Genomic DNA, 27,024 nt, shown 5'->3' with positions numbered 1-27,024 from the left:
CCCGCCTGGGTGCTTTGGGAGAACAAGGCAGGAATAGTCCCCTCCGAAAATGCAGCGGCAACTCCTGGAAGGAGAAAGGCTGCTCCTCTCTGTGCCTCAGCTTCTATACCCACCATGGGGCTAAGCTGCGGGGCAGTCCTTGGGGCACAAGGAGCTGCCAGCAGGGAGAGACACCGTGACCGAATAGGCTGGGACCTGGCAGCCACTCCTTGCCCAGGCCGGTGGGACCACAGACCTGATACAGGATGAGACTGGTGACCCTGGTGCTGAGGTTTTTGCAGAGAGCAAAAGCACAGACAGTTGCGGCACCAACAGCACTTTCTTACAGCAATGAGGAACAAATTCGAGGGTGTTTCTGCCCAGCAAAAGCTCTCACAGCCATCCTGCGATGCAGAGGTCCCTCAGCTCTCAACCACGAGGTCCTCCTTAGCACAGAGGGCTGACTGGTCCCTGGAGAGCGTCGAAATTTGCGGTATTTTCCAGGGGAGATTTCCACAGTGCTGCTGAGGTGGGACTTCAGGATGAGAGCTGCATCCTTCCTAGCAAGTTAGAGGCAGATGCCTGGAGTTCCACGCAGTTCTGGTAGTGCAGCCCACCCTGTCACACTGCAGTAGTAGATCAAGTCCGTTCTGCTATGAGCCACACCGAGTTGCGTGAAGCACAACCACCACACTTCAGCCTCCCCTGCATCCGACCCACAGTCTCAGTGCGCAGGGCTCGCCGTCACAGGCATTCACCTCATCGACAGGTTTGGTGGCGCACGCAGAGGCACGGTCTGGTGAACACGCTTCAGCCAGGCCTGTTTCCCCACTCCTCTCCTCATCCTGCCTCGACAAGGCGGCAGAGGGCAGCACGCAAACAGGACCCAGACAGTGAGGCTTCTGGTGAAAGAAAAAGGAATGAATGGCGAGACAGATGGAATCAGGTTTTCCTGCTGTCAGGGACAGCAGAGATACGGCGGCACATGCTGCCATGCTCAGAGACAGCTGGTAACAGCTGTGCATGGAAAAGCAGGGCCTCGCCTGCTGCAGCCCCTGTGCACAAAGGCCCGCGGGGTGCTGCAAGATAGAGACCCCAGGCGTTGCCTGGCGTGTGCAGGCCCGGGGTGCTGCTCCTGTGCCACCACATACGGGGACCTGGCTATGCTTGCGCAAGCCAGGCACACGCCTCCCTGCCCAGCGGTGAAGAAAGGCCCCTGCGGCCTGGCTGAAGGCCCGGGGTGGGAGCAGGGCAACAGGCACGGCTCCGCCCGGCCCCGGCGCTTCATCTCAGGGTTGGCTCCGAACACCTGGATTTCAGCTCAGCCTTTACACCAGACACCGCGGCCTCCCTCAGAGGTGGCTGCAGGCACCATCATCCGCCTCAGGGCTGGCCCTAGGCCCCCAGGGCACCTTCCCCGCCGCCCCTCAGCCGCGCTCCCGCCCGGGCCCCGCTGAGGAGAGCCTGCGCACGCGCCCCCTCAGCAACCCCCCTGACCTACGGGGCGGTGGCGAACCCGTGCTCCTATTGGTTCATACCGCCATCACTCAAGAGCCGGAGACGGCCCCATTGGTTCGGGTCGCGAGGGCGGGAAGGCTGAAGGGGGACTGGCGCCCTCCCGGGGGGGGGGGTGGGTGGGGGTCGCCTACTGGACGGCTCTGCGCATGCGCGCAGTGGGGCGGGCCCCGCGCTCCCGTCTGCCGCCGGGGCAGGGCGCATGCGTGCTGTGCGCTGCGTGCTGAACCGCAGCGGGGCTCCGTCACCGCCCGCCGCGGCGGAGGCGCTACCGCCGGCACACGCCGCACCCCCTTCCCGGTGCCCCGGCAGCCGCCTGCTCAGCGGGGCCAGCCCTGGCTCTGGCGCCCCCCAGCAGCGCGCCCACCCGGTGCACGCTAGCTGCGCTGCCGCGCATGCGCGGAGCCGCCCGGCGCGGCGGGGGCGGGGGCGGGGCGGGCGCGCTGCCGCGGCGCTGAGGGGAGGCGGCCGGAGGCGCGGGGCCGGGCCGGGCTGAGCCAGGCGGCGGCGGCAGCGGCGGCAGCGGCGCAAAATGGCGGACAGGTTCTCTCGCTTCAACGAGGATAGGGACTTCCAGGTAACGGCCGCGCCGTGGGGGCGGGCGGGTCCCCGCTCAGCCCCGGCCGCCCGCCGCTCCCTCAGGCCGGGGCGGGCCGCCCCCCGCCGGGGCTTTGTGCGCGGGCCCGGCGCTCCGCGGCGGCGGGTAGCGACACAAAGGCGGCAGCGCGGGGGCCCGGGGCGGGCTGTCAAGGTGACCTGCGGGGAGGGGGGCAGTGGCCGGCCGTGTCGTAGCGGGGGGGGTGGGTGCTGGCGGGGGCTCCCCCGCTGAGGTGACCCTCACCCGCGCCAACGGGGTTTTTTTCCGTTTTTTTTTTTTTTCCGGTGGGTCAGGCCGGGGGCTGGGGGGGGCGGCAGCCCGGGGGGATGCGGCCTGGCGCGGTGCTCACCTGCCCCGTGGGGCTGGCCCCCCCCCGGTCCCTGCTTCGTGAAAACGCCGCTTCCTCCCCCTACACCCCCCCTCCCCCCCCTCCCTCCCCGAGAACCACATTAGTGTTTCGGCGTCGTTAGCGCTACTGTTGCTGCTTTCAAATTAGGGGGGGAGGGGTGGCGGTGTTAAATAAACAATACGAAAATTAACGTTGGCTCATTAAGCTTAAACAATGACATTTTGTTTTCTGACTTCAGCCCGAGAGAGTCTCGAGGTTGGGTAGGGGGGGAGGGAAAGGGGCGAGGATAAACGCAGCTGGAGAAGAGCTATTGATGGGCTTTTATGTGTCGTCCTTGTTTCTGGAGCCTGAAGTTGGAATTCTGCTTTTCACCTAAAGCAGTTAGAATTCTGCTTTTCACCTAAAGCAGTTAGAATTCTGCTTTTCACCTAAAGCAGTTAGAATTCTGCTTTTCACCTAAAGCAGTTAGAATTCTGCTTTTCACCTAAAGCAGTTAGAATTCTGCTTTTCACCTAAAGCAGTTAGAATTCTGCTTTTCACCTAAAGCAGTTAGAATTCTGCTTTTCACCTAAAGCAGTTAGAATTCTGCTTTTCACCTAAAGCAGTTAGAATTCTGCTTTTCACCTAAAGCAGTTAGAATTCTGCTTTTCACCTAAAGCAGTTAGAATTCTGCTTTTCACCTAAAGCAGTTAGAATTCTGCTTTTCACCTAAAGCAGTTAGAATTCTGCTTTTCACCTAAAGCAGTTAGAATTCTGCTTTTCACCTAAAGCAGTTAGAATTCTGCTTTTCACCTAAAGCAGTTAGAATTCTGCTTTTCACCTAAAGCAGTTAGAATTCTGCTTTTCACCTAAAGCAGTTAGAATTCTGCTTTTCACCTAAAGCAGTTAGAATTCTGCTTTTCACCTAAAGCAGTTAGAATTCTGCTTTTCACCTAAAGCAGTTAGAATTCTGCTTTTCACCTAAAGCAGTTAGAATTCTGCTTTTCACCTAAAGCAGTTAGAATTCTGCTTTTCACCTAAAGCAGTTAGAATTCTGCTTTTCACCTAAAGCAGTTAGAATTCTGCTTTTCACCTAAAGCAGTTAGAATTCTGCTTTTCACCTAAAGCAGTTAGAATTCTGCTTTTCACCTAAAGATCTGGGAGGTTTTCTTACGCTTGCAGAGCTTGTGTAGTTCTGTTTAATGTAGTGTTAAGGTATAAGCTTGAAAACATCCAGTAGTAATTAAGTTATGTTGTTCCTTCTGGATGTTTTAGGGGGTTGTGCACTTTAAGTCGTTATTAAACTGTGTTAGAAATGCGTGTGAGCACCGTTTGTGTTACCTTTTCTGCAGACTGTAGGTATGGCTTCCTAATGCAGCCCTAAACGCAGGGGCTGGTTTGCATTGCTCGTTTCCTTAAATTAGATGTAATTAATATTAAAATAGTCTGATTTAGTTTTGAAGTTCCTGTTTTAGGAAGTGGAGTGAGCCAGATCCCGGGTTTGAAAAAATAAGTTTCTTGTAATAGTTTGCTTTGGGAGGGGAGAGATGAGGAACCTAAAATCAATCGGGTACTGCAGGATATACTCAAGAAATGGGTAAGCTCTGCAGTCACGTATTGCACAACTTGTTCACATGTGCCTCTTGCCTGGTGTCCTTGTTCTTGTCCCTTTGTGGGGCAACCCCTTTGCAAAAAAAAAAAAAAAATTGTAGCAGCAAAACCTGTTACTGTGTCATTGCTCTGGTCATGCAGGGAGAATGTGTAGTGATGTCAGGGAGGAAACAGGGCTCCATTACCCGAAGCTGAAATCTTAAAAGCTTCCAAGCATGCTCGGAAACAATAATCCAGTCACAACCCTGTTTTTCCTTGACTTTAAGAAAGGGCACTATTTTTAATTGGGACTTGACGTGTGCCAAATTATCAGGCTTTCATTTTCTTTCCCATAGACCAGAGTAAAAAATAAAGAGGTGGGGTTTGTTTTTATAGTAGGGTAACCTCTGTTCTTTTCTCCCTGAAAATTTGCCAGTGAGAAGAGATTTTATTTTGTGCATTAAAGCTTCCTTCAAGGGAAAAGTGGAATTGGTCCCCTGGGAAGAAACAGTTTGGAGTTGGTTAAAGCTTGCAGAGAATTGAATGTGAAAATGATGAGCTGATTAGAGGGAGACTGGGCCCAAGTGTCTTGGCCGAGGTTGGGATGAATTGGTGGGACCTCAAGAGCCTGTGCAGGTACCCCTGACAGGCCGTCAGTGTAACAGATTTTTTGAAGGATACTGGTGGAGAAAGGCTTTTTCAACCTTATTTTTCCCTTTTCATCAAAATTGCTTTCAGAGAAGATTTTTCATTTTTTCTTTTCCTCTATATTTAGTCGGAGGTCACTTGACATATAACACCGCTGTAAAATATGCCTGCCTTTAGCATACAGCTTTTGATTGTCTCTGTCAGATACTGGTCTCAAAACTACAGCAAAAATAAGACACTCTGTTAGTGTGAAGTCACAAATTTGTATGTAGGCTCCCTTTGTAGGAGTGTTTCTGTCGGTGTTAAGAATGCCTTTTTCACGCAGTTTCTAGCGCTTTTAATTCTGAGCTTCAGCAGTTGAAATTTCTGTCCTTTGACCAAGTATGACAATAAACATGACCCCGTGTTACTGCTAGTCTGTTGAGACCCAAGTAGGCATGACAAAAGGGAGATGGTGCTCTAAAATTACACGGCTTGAAGCAGGGATACATGTGGCATGGTGAGGGGGAGGGAAGCTGTAGAGATCCCTCGGATTTTGTTCCTGGTGATCTGCTTGTGATCTTGATGAAGTGAAAGGACATGTAGCTGTCTTGAGAGAGGAAGAGAAACAAAAGGTCAGGAGTAAAGTGTATGGGTCAAAGGAATCTTTAGCTGTTTGGAAGAAAGGCAGATGCCTTGGGATTAGTGATGTGTCTAATGGAAGAGAGTCACTGGATGGAAAAAAAAACATTTTAGAGTTCTCTTTATTGTTATCAGCCTTCTTTCTGGAAAGATTCTGGGTTTGGGAGGATTAGTTTGGCAGGAGTGCAAGTTGAGCATCGATGTGGGTAGGGGAGAGATGAGGTTAGCAATGCAGGGTTGGCAGAGGTGATATTCAGGTTTCTGAGCTGCTGATATGCTGGAGAGAAGTGGATTAAAGGTGAGAGAACAGATGAGAGCTGTTCTTCTTTCCCCTGTGCCTGACTAAAGGAAGCTCAGTGCGATTGGGGAAGGCAGTAATGGAAAGGTTCAGCACCGGAGGGAAGTCAATTCAGGAAGGGAAGGACCTCAACCAGCTGAGAAAAAGAAGGTATGAATGGTCTGAGGTGCCTAAGAAGGTGGTGAGGGGAGAAGGGGTGTTGAGCAGAGGGATCAGCTGAGAATTGGAGAAATAAAGAGTGGGGGACCTTCCCATGATCGCAGCCAAAGCGATGTGATGGGTATAAGGAAAGCTGCAGGGGGAATGAAGATGCTGTCCATGGGGTTTTAAGTAACCCTGTGGAAAAGAGGAGCTAGAATAAGGATAAGAAGGTCATGTTATATCCTTAAGGATAAATATTGTGGTATGGAGGGAAAGGGGAATGATTATGTACTCTGAAATTATTCCAGGTTGTCTCTGTGGTAGGATGGAAGGAACCTCAAAGCTAAGGATAGTTTGAAAGTTGAAATTGCAAAAGAAGCAGGAAATGGCATTGGAGGATATCACTGCGATGAGGTGATTAAGCAGCTTTTTTTTGTTTGGGGTTTTTTTTTTTTTTTAATAGGATGTCTTGCTTTTGCTGTGCTGCGTAGCTTTCAAAGCCTCACAAAGGATGTAGATCCTCTTCTGGTTTTGCTGTATGTTCTCAAACCTTAGAAAAACTCCATGCAAAGCCCTTGTTTTTGACTGTGTTTTGCAGGTGCTGAATTTGAGGGCAGCTCCAGTGAAAAGCATTTAGCTTTGTTCTGTCCATTAATAATTGATCTTTCCCAGACCAGGGCAGCAGAGCAGTTTGTTCCGGAGGATTTAGGCAGTGGAATGAATTACTGAAGGAGGAAGACTATTACTGACCTCCCTTCTGTCTTCTCTCTCTGGGATCTGAAATGGCAAGTTAAGTCTGCTGAATGGCTTACCCAAATAAATCCCCACCTTTTTCCCTTTTCCATTACAAGAGGGGTTATTTTTGAGTGGGCCACCAATGAGCTTAGTCCTTCGGTTAAAAGATCTTACTACTTACTGTCGCAGGGATGTCTGTCACTTGTCTGCTTCTGCCGTCTCCTTGATTGACTGGCTTCCCTACTGCAGAGACAAACTTGTGAACCATTGTAACTTCAAGTAATTATGAATGATAGCTGTCAGCTATGCTAACAGAGTATTTTAGAAGCATTACTGAAAACTCTGAATACATGAGACTGCTGCAATAAGTAAATGTATTTTTTAGTGTTGTTTTTGTAATTGCAGTAATTTTATTCTTTAGATTAATTATACCGATCTCAAAGAATGAATAGTGAATGCCTCCATATATATCACTGAAATCCAGTGGAGCTCCCATTTAGTCACAGATGTTGAGAAAATGTTTTCTTGCTGTATCTTTCTTCTTTTCATTGTTGAAGCAGAAATATTTCAAGCCATATGTGTATATGTGTACAATAATTTCCTCTTCCTACGTACAGTGCACTTACTTGCATCATTAGCCAGACGGAACACAAACTGTTCTGTCTCTTGTTTTTTTAGTTTGTTGTGTAGTCTGTATAATAGAATAACACTTCCACCAAGCAGAAATGACTGTTTTCCTAAACTATGTTAAAACATGGCCAGTCTGAACCTCAATTCTGGTGTTCCTGCTTATGCGAGGAAGATAGGTGGGTTTTTCCTGCCCGCCCCCCCCCCCCCCCCCATCCCCCCAAAGGATTTGAAGAGCTAACCGATCACATTGCTGTTGCTGGCTGGTCTGTGCTTCTGGTCCTGCTGCTTCCAGCAAGTTGAGCTGAACTCTGATGGCATGGGGATTTTATGCTTTTTAATTGGCAGAATGTCAGGGATAAGTTTTGTTCACAAGCAGCTTAGGCAGGCTGGTTTACCAGACATCTGGGCTGACAGCGTGGAGTTTTAAAATCTGTCCTTTTAATGAGTGCGTGTTGTCAGTGGCTTCAACTACAATTCATTTCTTAGGTGCTGCCGAAGGCAAATGTATTTGATTTTTATATCCTTCAGCAGGCCTTGCCTGCTTGTGGGTTATGTGGCAAAGTAAGTTGATGGCTTTTCTCTGTGATGCAAGGAAGTAAATAGAGTCATTTTCTTTTGCCTACTTTTGCTAATTGGGAGAAGAAAAACTTAATGTGGAGGAATGAAGACTGAAATCACTGCAAAATGTGTTCTCCTGAGCTTCCAACTGATACAAGATCCTGGTGTGTAAATCTGTCTTTGACAAATGTAGCCAGGAGTAGTCCAGGAGGTAGCCTTTTCCATGGCATGTTTTCTAATTTAAGAATTAATCTTAATCTAAAATCTTTTAGTATTCTTTAGAGATCCTTGCTTATCATTTGATTAGGGTTATATTTCTGGTATGGGCATACCGCAGGAAGAATACTGTTCCTACCCTCCTTGGCAAGAGGCGCTGACCTCTGAGTTGAGCAAAGCAGGAGCTGTGGATTTTTTTTTTTTTTTAATCTTTTTGCCTGCCTATGTGAGCAAGGCAGGGAGGAAGAAGCTAGGGGAAAGTGTGTTATAAAGTAGGATGACTAGTATTGGTTCTGTTTCTGGAAGATCACAGGACAATCTGAACTTTGGTGTGAATTTTTGGAACTGGAGCGGTAAGTTAATTTTATATAGACCTTATTTCCCATCTTGTTTGTACCTTTCCCTACTCTGTGTTGTCACCTCTGTTCTCTTGTGCAGTGATGTTCTCAATTGCCATGGCTAACTGCATGGCAAAGGGAACACGTTATTCTGTAGTCCCACAAACCACATGTAAGCACTCTCAACTTTTTCTGAGTAATCTGCTCCAAAACAAAACCAAGCCCACCTAACACCCACTGTGTGGGGATGTAGAGCTTTAGGAGTTCATCCGATCAAAAAGCGCTGTTGCAGTTCTTGGCCAACGCTTTCTTAGTGACCATATGCTTCTCTCCTACCATACAATTTTAAACCTGTAGTAATTCTTGTTACTTTCCACCTTCAAGCAGTTCTACGAGCATTAACTCATTTGAGATTTTAGCCATTCACAGTTTTAAAGTCCGAAGTTTATATTAGGATGCCTGCTTTAAATATCCTGGTATCAGCCCTCAGTTTCCATCATTTGACCCAGTTTTGAGTCTTGGAATTAGTGTTTGGCTGTGGTATCTCCTTCTCTTGAAGACAACTGGTGATGGTGAACACTTTCCTTTGTAGATTGTTGTTGTAGTTTGGCCACTGAAAATCGTATTTCCCTTTATTTTTCTTCTACTTTTTACTGTTTTCAGCTTTTAGGTGTTGCTTCTTATGTCCTGCATTATGCCAAAGTAGGCATTAGTATGCTGTCTCCTCTTATTTGAGGGCATATATGGCATTTCTGTCTTAGTCCTGGCCTCTTTGAGAGCATTAATGGACTGATCTCTGAATTCTTTTATTTTAGGGCTTTTTGCCTTTCCCTTTGTGGTGTTACAGCTTTCTGCATCTTAAAATTTTCCACGTTTGTGACTAGAATACTTGCATAGGGAGTCTAGAGTAGACTCTATCTGTATAATGTACAGAGATAAATGTCTTTACTACTTTATTCTTACTTGTTATTCCTTTGTTGCACAGACCTGGACTGTGTTTTTATCCTTTTTGCTACTGTATTGTGTGGAGAGGTGTTAACTTGGATTTCTCCTGGCTGCTTGGGTGCAGCCCTGTGCTGCAGGTGTGTTTGTACGGGTCTCTGTGAAAACAGACTTTGTGTTGGTGAGTTCAGGTCACTCTTGCACGGGTCAGGTTGCTGTGTATGAACATGCTGTCCACATTGTTGCTCACCGTTTGTTGGGCTTCATGAGCTGCAAACTTGAGTCGGCAGTTGCGCTATTTCCCCTCTGGTCATTGATAAAAATGCTGGATGGTACCAAGTCTTGTGGGACGGGTTAAGAGTTGGAATTCAGTTAACAGGCTCCTAAGTGAGGTTTTCTGTGACATTCTGGTTTAGAAACAATCCTTTATCAGGTCAAACACCGTATTAAATAAATAATAAAAAAAGACCATACTGTGAAAGCTTAGAAACTTGTAGTGGTAAATAAATTATACCCTAAGTATGATTAGTACCCTGTCCCACCAGGCTGTTTTCTCTGTCTCGTGATCCGGTGCAGTTGACATGCTGGAGGGAAGGAATGCCATCTAGAGGGACCTTGACAGACTGGAAAGGTGGACCTGTGCGAACCTTGTGAAGTTCAACAAGGCCAAGGGCGAGGTCCTGCATACGGGTCAGGTCAATCCGAAGCACAAATACAGGCTGGGTGGGGAATGGATTGAGAGCAGCCCTGGGGAGAAGGGCTTGGGGGTGTTGGTAGATGAGAAGTTCAACACAACCTGGCAGTGTGCACTTGCAGCCCAGAAAGCCAACTGTACCCTGGGCTGCATCACCAGCAACGTGGCCAGCAGGTCAGGGGAGGTGGTTCACCCCTTCTGCTCCGCTCTGGTGAGACCTCACCTGCAGTACTGTTCAGCTCTGGGGCCCCCAGCATAAGAAGGACATGGACCTGTTGGCGCAGGTGCAGAGGAGGCCATGAAGATGATCAGAGGGCTGGAGCACCTCTCCTATGAAGACAGTCTGAGAGAGTTGGGGTGGTTCAGCCTATAGAAGAGAAGGCTCTCGGGAGACCTTTTAGCAGCCTTCGGTACCTAAAGGGGATGACAGAAAGCTGGAGAGGGGCTTTGCAGTGATTGGAAAAGAGGGAATGGCTTTACACTGAAAGAGGGCAGATGTAGATTAGCTATTAGGAAGAAATTTCTCATTGCGGGGGCGCTGAGGCACTGGCACAGGCTGCTCAGAGGAGCTGTGGACGCCCCATCCCTGGAAGTGTCCCAGGCCAGATTGGATGGGGCTTGGAACAACCTGGGCTAGTGGAAGGTGTCCCAGCCCATGGCAGGGGGTGGAACGAGACTGAAGTCCCTTCCAACCCAAATCCTTCTATGATTCTGTGTTTGAAAGTTCTTGTTAGTCATGCAGCCACAGGTGCTGGAAGCTGCAGTATCTTCTGTGTCGAGGTATGTTAAGAAATGGCTAAGAGAAAATGGGGTGGGTGAGACCAGTGCCAGTACTCTTCAGTACAGTTGTTGGAAGCGCTGAAGAACTGAACAGCATCCCTCGTGTGCTGGAACAGATTTATAGCTGGCGTTGGTAGCAGCAGAAGGAATCTGAAAGACATTAAATTGTTCTTGTTTGGTGCCAAAGTACGCAAAGCATAGCGAAGCAGGGACCAGCCTCTGGCTTCCACTCCTTTTTGTGCAAGCTGTTTATCTCTGAACGTGTTTTTAATTGGACAGCTCTAACTAGTATTTATATGCATGTTTTCCTAGTGTAAAGCTCTTGACCTATGAGTAGTCTTCAGTTTTCTGGCAGGTGCTTTTCAGTGGTTTTGGACTTAACAGGTAGAATTTGCTATCAAAATTAACTTCTAGTTTGGTAAACAAAAGGTGCCATCAACTTCCCAATGTGTAATTACGAGGTGCTTCTTTCAAAAGTTGCCAATTTAAATTCATATCCAAATCTTCAAGCGATTGCTTTTGTTGTATTGACTTGAGAGGATTTTCATTTTAAGTACACTCAAAATAATTGATGTGTGTGTTTTCCTAAAATGAGGTTTTGCTGCAGCTTTCACAAGATGTTGACTGTAAATATGAAGCTATTTCGGAGGGTGTGCAGATGCGTGGTGTCCGTACTTACCCACTTGTGTTGCTTATTTACAGGGAAGGGACTGGGAACGCGATCTGTAACATGCGGAAGGCTATGAGAATGCTAGCTCTTGTTTGTGAATGTTTTACCTCTGTGTTGCTAGGAATGGATAACCAGATTTTTTTTTTGCGTCTCTATAGTCACTACAGGGAACAACAGGAAGAAGGATAATTTTGTTCTGGGAAGCATTAACAAAGGCTTTCCAGGTACCGGTACAAAGTTGCTTTCATATTGCTTTTTATAGTTTTGAGAAACCATACTGCTTTTAAAATTCTCCAAGAAAGCTTCCAGTGCGAGCAGGGTTGGATGGAGTTATGTTTTAGGTGCATATTGGTCTTAAAAATTTTCTTCTTGATGCATAATGAATATTCAAGAAACACTCCTAAGCTAAGCTTTCCTGGAGTCGTTTCTGAATTCTCTGGATGGATTTCTAAACATCAACATGGTTGTCTGCATCAATTATGTTTTGGAGCTATTCCATTGTGTAGCGTCATCAGGTCCTGCTTAGCTTAAAAGGCCAGTGTGTGTGACTGTCTGAGATTTGTAGTCAGCTTACAGATCCTACAGGCAGTACAGATCTTGCGGAGAAACTAGGAACCCATTACATTTTGATTGTGTGTAATAAACAGTTGATTAGTTATGGTGAGCTGGATTTGGTTTTAACACCTTCCCTCTCCCATCTGGTTTGACCAGAATTTGCTGATGATGTTAGCAGGTGATGTGGTTGATAGAGCCCCACAACTAAAATAAGAGGTAGTACTAGCAGACCTTGTCACTTACACTTTTTGTATTTGATCCTTGTCTGCATTTGGTTTTTCTTCTCCTGTCTGTCTGGCACGTAACTCTGCCATGCCTGGTGGTGTGCATCACCTCCAGGTGTGGGAGGAGAGGTGGGTCACTTGAGCTCAGGGCTGTGCGAAGCTGGCAGGATTTTTGAAAAGAGAACTAGATGCAAAATGCAGCACAAAAATGAAACGAATATTGACTGTGATTTGCTGAAATTCTTTGGGTTAGGCAAGAGTCCGGTGCTCTGTCAGGTCCTTGCAGGGTGATTCCTATGTCTATCTCTCAGCCACTGCACTGGTGCTGGACTAGCAATGTTCCCACAGGTATCCTGGGTGCGGAGTGCTTGCAGGAGTTGTGCTTGGAGCCATCTTTGGGAAAAGCTGATGGATGTTAAGTTGCCTTGTCCTCCTAAAGGTCCTGTAACTGCTCAATCTCCTCCTTTAAAAAAGAACATTTGAAATGTAATAGGATATTTGCTTTTGGAAACACGGTGACTTTTCCTTTTTTTTTTCTTTCCTCCTTCCTCCCCTTGATCCGTGAAGGTGCCATATGTGTGCAGACAGTAAGGATTTTGGAGAGGTGGCATTTGTTCACTTGTGTTCAGATGCTGCTTCAGTTTCCTGCACTTCCACTGTTGAGACCTTGCATCTGTGCTGACCCGTCCCGGGGCGGCTGCAGGAAATGTCCCCGTGCTTTCCAGCTGTGGGAGCAGGGACCAGAGGGCATTGCAAAATATTCTGTGATTTGTAGCTAATGCTGTCTGCTGTGACTTGATGCTAGAAAATGGCCTTTTATGTGAGTACTTGTTTCTCTTTTTGGATATTCCTAGGGTCTCAGCTGCTGATTTACAGCCTCATGCCTTCAGAGCTTTCAGGAATAGGGAGTGGGCTTGGTTAAATGTTTTGAAGTGGCAGTTGTGGGTAACAAGCCTGAATTTTATGGCTTGACTTAATATTTTTGGGAGTTTTAAGGTCTATTAATTGAATTGATAGATAAATAGAATATGCATGAGCAGTGCTGATTTGCTTTAGTGTTTTAAAATTCCATTTTCTACAGTAAATGCAATGTAAATGTTGATGATTTTTTTTTTAATTCTTTTCCTGGTATTCTACCAGTGTAAAACTAATTTTTGAATATCTAAGGAGCATGCAGTGCTCTTTTCAAGTGCAGTTAAGCAATCATGATCATGCTGTGCTCTTTTCCAGTGCATTTAAGAAATAATGGTGGTGAGTATAGTGATGCTTTTCTGCAAAATTACTTTCAGATTATCTGCATGGTCACGGGAATGAGTGTGTCTGTGCACCTTCCTAAGTGGTCCTGAAAGTCAATATTGACACAAATAGGTTGTTTCTGTTTTGACATCTCGGCAACTGCATTCTGCACGATCCCTCCCCAGTCACCACTGGTTTTAGTGCTTTTAGGCATGGGTGTGGGATTTTATGCCGGAGTTTTTCTGAATGCCACTGAAGGCGTCGTTCATCCCTGTGACTTGTGGAGCAGGCAGTGTTTTCCTCAGGTATTCTCATTCTAGGCTTTTCGTATTTGACTTCTGTTGTTTTTTGTAAATTACATCATCTTCTTTCATATTAATAACGTTCTTGTAACTGAGCTCTGTTGTTGAGCAGTAAGTGAAAGGACAGCTGAGTGAAGGCATTCTGAAAGAAAACCATTGCTTTCATGTCTCCATTATACTACTCTTTTGTTGTAGTTTTCTCCTGTCTCCGCATGAGAGCTGTGTTTCAAGGTTTGGTCTAGCTACTGAAATGTAGACTGCCACATTTCTTTTAAAATGGATAACTTAGGGCTGTTCATAAAAGAAGCCACTAATTCCCATCAGGAATGTGTGCTATATGGAATGTATTCTGCATGCTGACATCTTAATATCCTCTGTGCTTGGACAGACTGTAAAGAGCAGTTCAGTAATTAATATCCAGGGAGGTCTGATAGCCTTGAAGCAGTTGAAGTGACTCACCGTTCTTTCCTCATTGTATTGATGATGTTGTAGGTTTATTTTATATATATATATATAAATCTCATATATAGAATATGATTAGAAAATGCAGTGCTTGGAAGTTGGGTCTCATTTGGATACACCCTTTTGGGCAGAGTGAGAAGGGAGGACAGTGTATTTTTCTTCTGCCTTGTAGTTGTGAAAATGCTTTTAAAAGCTCGCCCCCCCCCTCTGTAATATCTGCGTATCCTTACGTGCTTTGTCCACCTTGCTTAAAAAAGTGCTTCGTGCAGGGGAGGGAATTAATTCTGGGACACTAAACTTTGATAAATGGGCTTAAATCTACAATTCATTTCACTTGCCTTGAGTCATTTATTGGCAACAGTCCTTGCCACTAAAGATTTTAGGATGAAAGTGTGATTAAGATCTTAAATTTTTATTTTTATTTTAAACCATACTGACTGGGTCTTTCTGCTACAATGTTTGGGACCTTGTAAGTAGGAAAGAAACAGCAGTGTTCTTTCCCCTTAGCTATTTAACTTGAATTATTTCAGAAAATGGAGTGACTCCACTATGTTTGATCTTGGACAAAATGGCATTTGTTGGGCCAGAGCTCTGAACTATTTACAATCCAAATAAGGGAAAGTAAGGGTCTAAAATCCTGCACGGAGGCAGCTTTTGTTGGTTGATTTTTCAAATGCTCTATTCATAACTCAGTGGTTAAGTGTGTGAGGGCTCCAAGACGTACGGTTTGGCGAAGAGCTTCGTGCAAAGATCAAACAATGGGAAAGGGGAGTAGAGAAAAGAGGACATGTGACTGTGAGTAACCAAAGTGGGTAGTTAGCCAAAGTTCAGATGATATTACACAAAAAAATTACAGGATGCAAACATCTTGGCTCCTGGAGATGAATGCAACAAGGAAACTAAATGCTGTGTGTGGTATATAATAAGGAATGTTTAGATGTTGAAGGCTTGTCCTTGCTTTTCATCAGAGTAGTAAAATGTATTGAATTTCAGTATGTGTGTAATGAAGCACCTAGCCTCGGAGCACTTGCTGTAGCACAAAGTGATAGCAATAAATGATGTTTAAGTGGAAGCCTCTCATCATAGTTGCTCTGCTGTTTTTCAGATGGAGGTAGCATCTGTAAGAAAGGGCTACAAGCAGTGCAAACACATCTGGTTTTACAAAGAGGAAGTAAGAAAGCCCAATACAGACAGATTTAAAATGGAAGAGCAGAGGATGAGAAGAAGGGCACTGCGTTCAGCCCTGAAATCCGTGTCCATGGGAGTAGGTGGAAACTTTGTCATTAGCTAGCAGGGCTGGGGTTTTCCTGCATCTCTGTAATAGTTATACAGGGGAGAAGATTTGGGAATGGGTTTTGAATAGTGCTGGTTGTAATGCAGCTGTTATTTTATGGGCTGGTAACCATTTTGTAGGGCTTGAATTCTTCTTTTGGCTTAAAGGTTTCTTCTGAAGAGGGAAACTTCATTCAAGTCTGCAGAAGACATGGATCAAAAACATATTAAAATGTGGTCTGTGCTTACGGTTCACGTTTGCCAAAAATGTAGTTTATTCTCAACAGATTCAACATTTAGTGTTTAATTAATTGTTAGATTTAAATGTTAAAAGTATTTTTTTCTTCCTCTGATTCATTGTCTTAAGATACAGCAAAACAGAAATGTTCTATGGATCCATTCGATGTGCCAGGTTGAAGGATTGGAAAAGGAAAGCAGATGGAATTCCCCCCAACTTGTTCCTTAGCCAGCTCCAGGGATGAGGAAGCAAAGGGACAGACTGTGCTGCCTCCAGCCCCAAAGGGCTGTGATCACCACCATGGCAGACAGCACCGCCTTAACAAGCTGTTTGTCGTGGCCCTAGAAGCGAGAACCATTTTTCTCCTTGCTCGTTAGGCACCATCAGGCTGAACACGCTCATAAGCATGACCTCAGTATGACTGCTGGATTATCTTCTTTTTTTCCAGGGCAAGCTACTTTATGGTGGAAGGGAAATTTTTCCTGTTTTGATAAATAAAGGACAGTCTGTATGTGATGAGTATTGATTTCAGTTCAGTTGGACACTTTGTTATTCTGATGCCTTAAATTACCAAGCCTGTAACAGCCAAGTTCCTAATATAGTGAGCAGTGTGTCTGCGTCCCACCAGGGCTCGTTCTCATCGCTGGGGTGGCATTTGGGTTCCCCGGGAGTTCACAGTGATGGGAAGCACCCTGCCTCTTCTGAAAGCTCAAGGATCTGTGTTGCTGTTATTTGTGAAAACAAGCAACCTCTCCCTACTCCCATTACCAGTAACAAAAACCCCGAAGTAAATACTTTGGGGTTTATTACCTACTTTGTATTTAAATATATAAAACCCCAAAATATACAAAGTGGATAGTAATGGGATCACTGGAATTTAGAATAGCTTTGCTTTCTGGCATCTTTGCATTTGGCTGTGACATATGTGTGTTCAGTCTTCTGCATAGTTTCTGGGAGGAGACGTTGTTTTTAAGCACAGAAGAATGGAGTTGTAAAGCCTCAAATCAGCCAGGCATGCTTTCAAACTGGAATTGACCCCTGCCTTTGTAAAAACGATTTTAAATGTCTTGGCAAGCAGTGCGCTGAAGGAGAGAGACGGTGAGTAGGCAGAAATATTTTGCCAGTTCCAGGTAATTTAGTTGGCATATTCTGAGCTATCTGCAGGCAGCAAATCACATAGTGAAATTAGGTGAGGGGGAAGTATCTCTTAGATTTTGCTGAGAGTGTTTCAAGTGTTTAACTGAGAGTTATGTGGATTTAATTTTTTTATATGAAGTTTTAGTAATGTGTTTTCTGTAATGTTCAGCACTCAACAATGCAAATTCATTGAACAGCATGTGCGCTCTTGACTGCTTTTGTTCTTCTGGGCGCTACTTTTTGGGAGCCTGGGCTGTGTTGTTCTGCCATTGGGGCAGGTTTTATGTTGTCTTCTCCTTGCTGGGCTCCCTGACTTCACAGCACACACATGTACAGTCTGTACATCTACACTGTGCCTGTCTCCAAGAATTACTAGCTTTTTTTTTTTTTTAAAGCAGCTCCATGACTGCATGTGCATGGTAAGTTTGCCTTCAGCTTGCTCCTTGAAGGCTGTCCAAAAAAAATGGATGGGAGTGGATTGCTGCCTGCAGATTAAGCCCCACATTTGCTCTGGGGAGGCCGTGGGAAAGAAGTACTGGGAGCAGAGCACGGCCTGGGTGAATTATCGCTGTGGACTCAGAGGATGTATAGGCTGGCAGTTGGGGCACCAGCATCAAAGCACGTTTTCTTGGCAGCAGGTTTTTGTCAAGATGGTCTCTTGCAGATTTGCCTCACTGGATACAAATGCTCGTTCCAGAGGACTTTTTGAGACTGGTGCCTGGCTTGCAAATTCCAACAGGCAGTCCATTACAACTGTGATTTGCTCTTTCGTATGCTGGCTTTCATTAAAATTCGTGCAGAGGGAAAAGTTGGTGTTGGTAGAAAGGAGAAGAGTGACAACATGTTTCTCTTGGCAGCGGTGCTAGGTGTTCCTGCTCAAAGTAATTGCGGAGCTGGGATGCAAATAAAAACTGCCAGGTGTTCGGTGTACGCTGGGCAGCCAGAAGGATTTCAGTGGCACTGAGGGCTTGGGGCAGCAGTTGGGGGGTGGGGGGTGGCCAAGGCTTTAACACCTGCTGGGGTTTCACAGGGCTGTGACGCTGAGCAGTGCTCAGGGAACATAGGAAAGTCTGCTGAAACAACCCCCTTCTATGGCTGTTGTGCTAGTCTCAGCTGTAGGCATCTCTGCCCTTTGCTTTTGAGTTAGCAGTTAGTAAGTTTATTTTCCTTTCCGGGTCAGTGCTAGCAACGGTGGATGTTAGTACTACATCTAGACCTATTGAAAGGTCAAAAATGCTTCACCATGTTTGCAATTTCAGGAATTTGAGGTTTCAGAAGCCTCTGAAATTACAACAGAGATTTATTTATTTATCCACACCCATCCCCCCCCCCCGAAATAGCCGTTTACACTGATGGTGTTCCAGCACCAAAGGTTACCCTGGAGGACAGAGACCACCATTTGCCTTCCTAGCTCATGAACCCTCAATATCCAGGCAAAAGCGTGGGAAGATTGAATTTTGCCATACATAGCAGATGCTTGAGGAGGATTGCTCAACTCTAGTCTCTATTCCAGCGGCTGTCATTCGTGTTGTACTGTGCTTACAAGGCACCACTGGATCGGGGAGAATGTGCCCAGTTCAGAGCGTGTTGATGTGTATCGGTGGAGGCTGGGCACAGTACACCCTAACAATCCTATTTAATTTTTCTGTCTGATTATTATACGTGGCCAGTCTATAGGACTAAAGATGTTTCATGGAGTTGCTCCAAGAGTGTGAGGAAGCAAGGTGCTTGCATTTATTGTTCTTTCTAGTATTTTCTTTGCTGTGTGAGTATCTGCATGCTTTATTAGTATGCTTCCCTACGTATCTCTTGGTCCATCTCTCTTTTTCTCAGACGTGTTTCTCAGTCCTGTCATTTTTTGTGTAGCACTTTTAGGTGCTGTGCTCTCAGTTGCTTTAGGCTGGTATGTCTGGAATAAGCAGCTCCACACATGCATCCCAGCATTCTTTGTGCCAACATATGTGCTTGTGTGGCCATGTGGTCAGCTGGCTGGGGGTACTGCTCGGGGTTGAAACTTAACGGCTTTTTTGTGTGTCGGAGGATCGCTTCTACTAACGGTTCACTGTGCAGTTACCTAGATTCAAGGAAAGGGCTGCTCCAGACCAAGCTTGGAGGAGGTTTTATTTGGTACCACTGTGGGTTTTTGTTGACTTAAGGTGTGTGAAATTACATGTATGCCTCGAGCAGCTTGTATTTGCTGCTGGGAGGAAAGCCTTACCCTTCTTGAAAAGAGAAAAGGCTAAAAAAACCTCTTTGTAGTGGTGGTGGGGTCAATTCCTTCTGCTTCTTGTCCTGTGTGGTTTTAAGGCCAGCACTGGTGCTTATGATCAGTGTTTTTGTAGACTCTAAAGAAAGAAAAACACAAAGTATTGTCGTTATAAATGTTTGATGTTTTGCCAGCTTCCATAGTCTATGATTATCATCAAATTGGCTTAGTTTTTTAGAGTAGTTTTTTCGTTCTCTAGCCTGTATACTGAATTGAGCCTGTATTAATAAATTTGTTTGTTGGTAAAATTACATAAAATCTAACACAGTATACAAACCTGAATCTTAAAACTAAACTGCTGGAAACAGATTCCGTGCTGTAGAGCTAACCCTCATTTTCTTTTACAGGGCAATCACTTTGATCAATATGAAGAAGGGCACCTGGAGATAGAGCAGGCGTCTCTAGACAAGCCTATAGAATCGGTAAGATACATACCTATCAGCATCATCAACCCACCAAAAATTAGGCCGTGATCGGATGGTACTGGACGTGAATGCAGTCAAATTTGATAGGAGTGGGCATCTTTTTGTCAGTACAGGATTAATTTTTTTTATGGTAAATTGCATGCTGAGATTAAGTGGGCCTGGGATTTAATCTTTAAGTAGTTCTCCTAAAACTATAGGTGACTTTCAGTTTTAGTTCAACATGATATTTCAGAAATTATGTAAAAATAATGCATTCATTCAAAGATACTTATTTTGTTAAGTTTTTATACTTTTCTTTGAAGAATCAGTTTAATTCCTATGCAAACCTGATGGAATAGTAGAATGTATTTTGATCCTTAGTTTATATTTTTTGAAAGCTACTGGTGTGTTAAAGTGTTAGAATGACATCTGGCAGTACGGAAACACGGATACATTACAGTATTAGTATAGCAGTCCTTCCCCATGAATCTGAAACTGCTCTGTGAGTTTCTGTAAAGTGTTGCTTTACTTTGAATTGGGTGTGGAGAGTACAACCATAAGATGGGGAAAAATTAAGTTTTGTTTAGTTTTACCTTTTTAAGCTTTTTGGAGCTCTAATTTTTCTCTTTGCAAAGCATCTTCTGCTAGTCTTAGGCACAATAGCTTGTTTGGCCTAAATCAGACCTAAGTTTGGCACTTGGCGTTAGCTAAGCTTCACTTGCAATTTCAGTATGAGAGCAAGAAAACATGCAGTGAATAGTCGAGGGTCGCTTAGTTGTGATTAAAACTAGATTTTAGTTAAGAAAGTACTTGTTGAGTGTTTCTTTTCCCTATTAATAATTTAAGTTCTCTGTTAAAGTTTCTTCACGTTAGTCTGCGCTTAGAAGAAACAGTGTTAGCAAAAGATCAGTATTTCTCATTCATGTGTAGGTTGGTGTTGTGTGTGTTTGTGTGCGTGTTAGATGTTTACAAAAAATTTACACAACTTGGGGTGTTCGACATTTTTCTTCCGCAGCAGTTGGCCCATATTAGCTAAGCAGCCATGATCTGGTTTGTATTGCACGGTCTGCCTTTTTTAATTTCTTCTCTAGGGTTTCCTTTCCCTCTTCTTATTTCTGTTCTTCTGGTCCAGTGAACACTGCATATAGTACCTACTGTCTTAATGTGCTGGCATGATGCTAGATTTAGGCATGGCAGTAATTGATGACGCATGAGATAATGCTGCAGAGATGGGAATTCGTATTCAATGTTCTCGTGAATACTTCAATCTTATGTTGTGATATGGGGATTTTAATTAAAATGCCAAGCTTGTTTCCTTATGTAAATGTAATGGGAAATACTTGTTGGTAGCCTATTCTGTGCCACGCTGGAAATCAGCATTTCAAAATAATTCAAATACTACTCAGAAACTAGACTGGTTACCTGATTTCTAAAAGTATTTTCCCAAACAGAGGAGTAGAAGGGGTCACAGATTAAATCTCTCCGGTGTTCTGAAGGGAGTGATGCCTACAGAAGTATGTACAACGTGAACGAGTATATTGGACGCAACAACACAGGCGCACAGACTTATGGTGCAACTTGGATCATCTGCAGATGCAATACTGTTGCTGTTAGTCATGTTGGACTGCAGCAGTAAAATTAAATTCAATTATGGTTTAAATGTTTTATTCATATATATATATATCACCATCCAAATATTGGGACATTATTCATCTTTACAACTTTTTGGTAGGTTTTAATATGTACAGTTCAGCCTAATGGTTAAATATGAAAACAGTTTGATGGAGAGGAGAAGAGAATGGTCTCAAATTGTTCTTGCTTTAAAATCCAGTTTTTCACTCTTCTTTTGTCTGTGGTAAGAGAAACAAGTGTATGAGGTGTAAGACCCCTAACCTGGGACACTAAATGTTTGGAAGGAGTTGCAGAACTGAGTAAATAAATGTTCTGCATGGTCACATCAGCTGTGCTTTGTATATCAGAGCACACTTGAGCTGACTTAATGTGCTAGTCCCAGAATGTAAACACACTGATTGCTGCGTGGGGGATTGTTTTGGTCTTGTGAACAAACTTGGTGTCAGAAACAACCTGGTCACTCTTAAGGCTAATCTTCAGGTGGTCTTGATGAAATACATTGTAGATTCTTAAATTCTGTATCTAGGAAACAAATAATTTCATAAAGTTTCCTGACACCTGTGTGTGATTTTGCTTCCATGCTGTTAATGGCTTACGTGCTTATTAAACTGGCAAATTACACACACTAAAAGAAGGGACAGTTTTCTTGTCAGAGTTTAGTGGTGTACCTCACCTGCAAGATTTTTCACTTGGAAAGGGGTGCTCATAGTGTTTTTTCTGCTGCTTTGTATTTTATGCTGTTTGCTCACCCAGAAGTGGGCTTGAACAACATCCTTGAACTGAAATTGAAAGGGAGGGAGTAAAGGCAAATCTGTAATTTGCGAGCACCACACAACTAAATATTTGCAATTTAACAAATTGTTTTATAATCCTTAACCAGTTCTCTGTTAGCCATTCAACTGACCTTTAAAAAGGAATCTGCTCGGAGTAATGAGTAAGAGCCTTTGCTTCACATTATGGAAATAGTTCGGATGACAAATGTCTTTGTGCGAGGAAGGGTGTTTATAACAAAGGCAGATCAAAGCACTTCCCAGTTAAAAGTTTAAAACTTGGTTATTCTACAGACCAAAGACTGGATTAAGTATATTCCTTCTTGCAGCTTCTCACATCATCTTAGTAATATGAAAATGCTTTAAAGACTAAAGGCAGCTTGCATTTGGAAATCCCAGGGGGCAAAAGGTTTCACTTGAAGTGTATGTTTGACAATCACTGCTGAAGTGAGATCCATCTCTGCAGCATTATCTGTTGAGAGGTGCTGACTGTACTGCTACAGCATGCAACTCAAAGGTGGCTGGAAAAATAGGTTTGGGAGTCTACAGATCATTACAACGTTGAAATGTGTCCTCAATTAGCACACTAGTATTTTCATTCCTGTGGAAATCCTGCTTTGTACAGCTTGTTTAGGCCAAAGATGTCTGGACTGAAACATGCGACTATAACCAAAGTACATTTATGGAAAATAGAGCTGACATGAGCCTAGTGGATGTACGTAGCCTAGATGAGAAGCCAGCTATTTTCCATTACTAAATTGAAGAAAATATTTCATATCAATGGACTCTTCATAGCTGCAAATACTGATTTTTATTTATCTCTTTTCCCCCCACAAGTAACAATTTTTTTTGTTCTGGTTTGAAAGATGCGGCATTTACACTGCCTGTTCATAACAGTGGAACTGGTGTCTGGTGTCCTTGAAGAATCAGAGCACTGAACCCTTTTTTAAAATCAAGATGCTGCATGCATTTGTTTTAAAATATTTTAAGTGCACTGAGTTCAGGTGCTCGGACGGGAAGTCAAAAAGTATTGCAGCTTTAATAGAATCCAGATTTTCTTCAGATTAATTCCTTATTTCTACTTGTTTACTGAATCTTGTTGCTGTGAATTTATGGTTTTCTTTGTCCCAGCAGTACAGATCAAGTAGGAGGTAGCAATGTACCCTTAGAGCCTACATGAGAAGGCAGCCCTCTCCCTGTGCAGGCAGCACACAGAGTGTCAGGGAGTCAAACCAAGCTGTCGCTGTTGCAGGTTGGAGGCCAGACTGCGTATCACCCACTTATTCTGGAGCTTGTTAGTTTGTCCTTGTCATAACTAACAAATGTCCTTTTCCCCCTCCTCTCTCTAATTCTGCTGAGTTACACAAGGAGGTCCTTGAACTACAGAAGGTTTCAGGCTTCAGTTGGTAGCTGTTTGATGATCACAGGCTATCGTAGACGACTGTACGAGCTGAAGCTGGGTTTTGTCGCACTGTATATCTGTACAGATCTGTGGACTCCACTAGTTCCAAAGTGTAATTTGATGAGGCTGCTGATTTGACATTTAGCAGTAGCCATATGTGGACAGCGCTATAAATAATGTGCTTCTTGAAGCTGAATGGTGTAGCATTACTATTTGGCTTTTCTCTCTAGTCTTCATTGTGTCATCTGTAGTGAGCTATAGGTTTTGTTTTGGGAATCTTTTCAACCTCTTGTTTGCATGGGTTCACCCAGTAGCATCCGATCCTTGCTTATAGATCCCTCAATACACAGTCAGCACAGTTTACAATCCACTCAAGAGATGTATGGTTCCTGCTGATGCAGAGAGATGAAGGACGTGAACACGATACGTGGGGTGGCGTGGGGAAAACAGAAAACCTGTATTAGGCAAAACAAGTGTTTTGGTTTCTCTGTAATGCAGCTCAATCCACTGACTGTGGATTATATCCCACCTACAACATCATCAAACCTTTCAGTTCTTGTATGCATCTTTTCATTATATACATTTTTTTTTTTTTCTATTGGCCAGGAATTTTGTCAGAAATTTGTGCTGGGGATATCCTGATCAGGAATCACTGATACCCATGGAAAGCAATCAAGGGCACAGGATGGGGAATGCTGTTGGAGAAGGTCACTTTGGATGAGATTTTTTTCCAAAGTAGCTTAGCCAACTCCCGTGAAGGTTTGGTGAAGTCAAGACCTTTACATTTTGTACATGCTTTTGAAAAAGTTATGCTTCATCTGTAATGCAAAGTTCTCCATCTGTAAATAGAAATTATCACTACTAAACAGCTCCAGAGTGGTGAGAGTAATGCCAGGAGGTGTAAATTGTTCCATCAAGAGCCTGCTGATCCGCTCTGTCTTAGCTGAGCACCCTGCAATCTGGTGTCCAGTATTGTCTCCATGACTGAGTGCCCAGACAGATAGTGCTGCTGTTGTGAGTAGTTTGGACGGTAAATGAGAGCTCACTTGCTCACTCAGACACCTGTGGGGAGAGTTAATTTTGGCTGCCTCAATAATTTTTGTGCGGTTGTAACACAAGGAGCTCCAAAACGATAGTGTAAGAAAGTGAGGAGACTTGTGCCAGCTCTCCGCTGAGAAATGGGGGGATTTTCTTGCTGGGCTGCTGGTGGTATAGATTGCTGCAGCTCTTCCTGTAGGAAAGTTGCTATGTGAGGATAGTTTAGTCAAAAGGAATGACAGTTCTTGACATTGACAGGAAGTTTGGTGTTAAAAAAAAAGACAGACGTTTCTATGTGAAAGAGTCCACACTTTTACAGAACTCTCACTTAAAAATGCAATTTAAAAAAAAGTTACCAGCTGTTGCAACATTTGCTGCCCTGTGTCAGATTTTGGTTTGGTTGTCATGTGGGAGCCTAGCAAGCCTGGCCTTCCATGATTTAATTTTTAGGGCAGTATTTATGCTGAAGAGCAGTCCTGCCAGTCTGCCTCCGAGAGGTTTGTGGTAGTGATGTGAAATATATGGAGGAAGAAGGTCAAACGTGGCTAGATATGAGCAGACCAATGACTAGGTCCCAGCTCAGATGTTAATATTAAACTCTTAGAGTTGTTCTCCCTATTGACTGAATCAGAAGATGCTCCATTTCAATTCAGTAATATTTAAAACTGGAAGTAGTTTCACTGCTTAAGCAAACATGGAACCGATCGGGGAGGGGGGGAAACCACCCCCTTCCTGGGAACTGAGACAGGATAATATTCAGGCATAATTCCAATTTGTCAAACAACTTGCGACCATCCTCTTGAGTGGTTTTGTAAAAGTGGTGCTAATGTGTATAACCCTTCTAAATTTTTCTTTTTTCCCTTTAACATTTGTTTACCCCTTCACTGTGTCAGTCACAACACACCGCTCTTGAATCTCCCAGCTGGTCTTGACTTGTTGAATTTATTTTATGCTTTCACTCTTCTTTAATAAATACATTACTTGCAAGCAGTGAATTGAAAACAAAGCAAAAGAAAAACTACCATTAGTGATTGGACAGTTTCTTACTTTGTGTTACATTTAACTGTTCTTTTGACAGCCCAGTTTTTAAAGCCAGGTTCGTATGGAAATGCTTTCACTCCACTTGCACTGCTTTTGGAAATAGCATACTGCTTCATCTGTCTTTATTTTAGTGCATTCATAACACAACACAGTCAGCACAATGTCTCATCTCCACTTAGCAAAAGATTGCAAAGTACTCCTTGTCCTCTTTTTGAAAATGCAGCCATTTTTGTCAGCACCGGCTTTTAAAATCCGATTCAATAATCCTCTGTCAGACACCGTTGGCAATGCTAATGGTAGAACAATTAGCGTGGTAGCCACAAAACCTTCAAAATTCGGGCCCCTTTTGCATGAAGGACTGTGCAGTTGTTGAGGCCGTTAGAGAAACGGTCTGCAGCAGATATGCTTGCAGGTAAGTTTTCCTATGCTTCCGAACAGGTAGTCTTCTCCATGGTCTTTGTGACTGGAATCCGTATCTGTTAATTTTTCCTTTTTTTGCATACACAGATGGAAGCTTTTATAAGCAGACATTTCCTTACTTTTTTTTTTTCCATGTAGCCCTAATTATGTCCTGGGGGAGAGTGGGTAGTGTGGGAAAGATGTACACTCTTGCCTTGAAGAATACACCAAGGCAAAATGTCTTGCTTTAGTGGTATATCAGAAAACAAAAATTTATACTTGCTAGAATCTTTTTGAGGAAGAATGTATCCATGCAGCCAATATCTTTTGGGAAGATTGTGTATTTCAAGCTGATTCACCAAAGTTCTGCAAACTGTGTGGTCATTTTCTTCAGTGTGGAGTGAGTGAAAAAACCACTGCTATCCTGATTTCTGTTGACAACTTGGTTATTTAATTAAAGAAATTTGCAGCATATATATCTTTTTATTTCACTTTTTTTTAAGATTCCATGTACCACCCAATGTTACAGATTCACAGCCTGTTATAATTCAGGATATTTCTGTGGTATCTTGAGTTGTGGTTTGCCTTATGACAACTAATAATCAACAAATACATACCTAATTTTTATTTTTTATTATTAGAAGGTGAACACAGACCTAACTAGAGAGGCCTTCTTTGAGGATTTGACAGTTGGTCACTGCTCGTAAATGGGTAAACTGATCAGTAAGGGATAAACGATCAGCTTCAGATGGTTGCAAGGGTGCCGTTAGCACTCTTGTTCTTTGTCTGGGGGAAGAAATCTTGCATAAAAACATAATGACTTCCATGCAAAGCCCTGCTCAGCCCTATTTTCAAAAGCTGACACTTAATTGCTGCGTCAGTACTTTTCCACTTATTCCAAAATAGCATCTTTTTTAGGAAGATGAGACATTATGCTTATTGTTTCCCCTACATGCACTAATGGTTCCTTGCTGTTAACTTATTGCTAGGCCTGTTTCATTCTAACATCTTAGTATTTTTGTTAGTTTACATGTGAAATGCATCACCCAGTCTGTGCTTGAGCTCATTTTATTTAATTGATTTTATTTTTTTTTTGTTTTACTAACCTCACTGTTTTTTCAGTTTAATATTGGCTGCATGCTAGTTTATATATATATATTACATATATAAAAAAAAACCCAATCAAGTCTAGCCTGGATTTTGCTATGATTGTGTTTTGGTTTCTAGTGGTGGGGCAGTCTTGCACTTACAACTTACTCAGTATTATAAAAGCCTGACACACAAACAAAATGACTAAACACATTGTAGATTTTCTTTACAAAAAAATCTTAAGTGGTGCTGTCTAGGTGATGGATATGATTGTAT

The 27,024-nt window shown here is 43.7% G+C and overlaps 1 protein-coding gene and 1 long non-coding RNA gene across 10 annotated transcripts in view; one reads left to right on the top strand and one right to left on the bottom strand.

Moving 5' to 3' along the window:
• Window positions 1–300: 300 nt before the first annotated feature.
• On the bottom strand, window positions 301–1,592 carry LOC129734412 (uncharacterized). The gene is made up of 2 exons (XR_008730029.1): window positions 1,481–1,592; window positions 301–881 (listed from the first exon to the last, which is right to left on the bottom strand). It is a non-coding gene; the product is annotated as an uncharacterized LOC129734412 (long non-coding RNA).
• A 93-nt stretch (window positions 1,593–1,685) lies between these two features.
• GPATCH8 (G-patch domain containing 8) overlaps window positions 1,686–27,024 on the top strand; it is a 59,072-nt gene continuing 33,733 nt past the window's right edge. For 3 of the 9 annotated variants that reach the window (XM_055697429.1, XM_055697426.1, XM_055697424.1), the window contains exons 1-3: window positions 2,010–2,071; window positions 19,321–19,395; window positions 25,298–25,315. Coding sequence is in view for 2 of the 9 variants with exons in the window: in XM_055697423.1 (XP_055553398.1) it covers window positions 2,027–2,071; window positions 19,321–19,395 (120 nt within the window). In the remaining 7 variants the exon portion in view is untranslated. Of the gene's footprint in view, window positions 2,072–19,320; window positions 19,396–25,297; window positions 25,316–27,024 lie in introns of those variants that run through there. The other 6 variants (XM_055697430.1, XM_055697431.1, XM_055697432.1 and 3 more) reach the window with 4 other exon arrangements.

This window comes from Falco cherrug, chromosome 20, assembly GCF_023634085.1.
Source record: "Falco cherrug isolate bFalChe1 chromosome 20, bFalChe1.pri, whole genome shotgun sequence".
NCBI classification, from domain to species: Eukaryota; Metazoa; Chordata; class Aves; order Falconiformes; family Falconidae; genus Falco; species Falco cherrug.
This window is presented reverse-complemented; position numbering and strand designations above follow the sequence as displayed.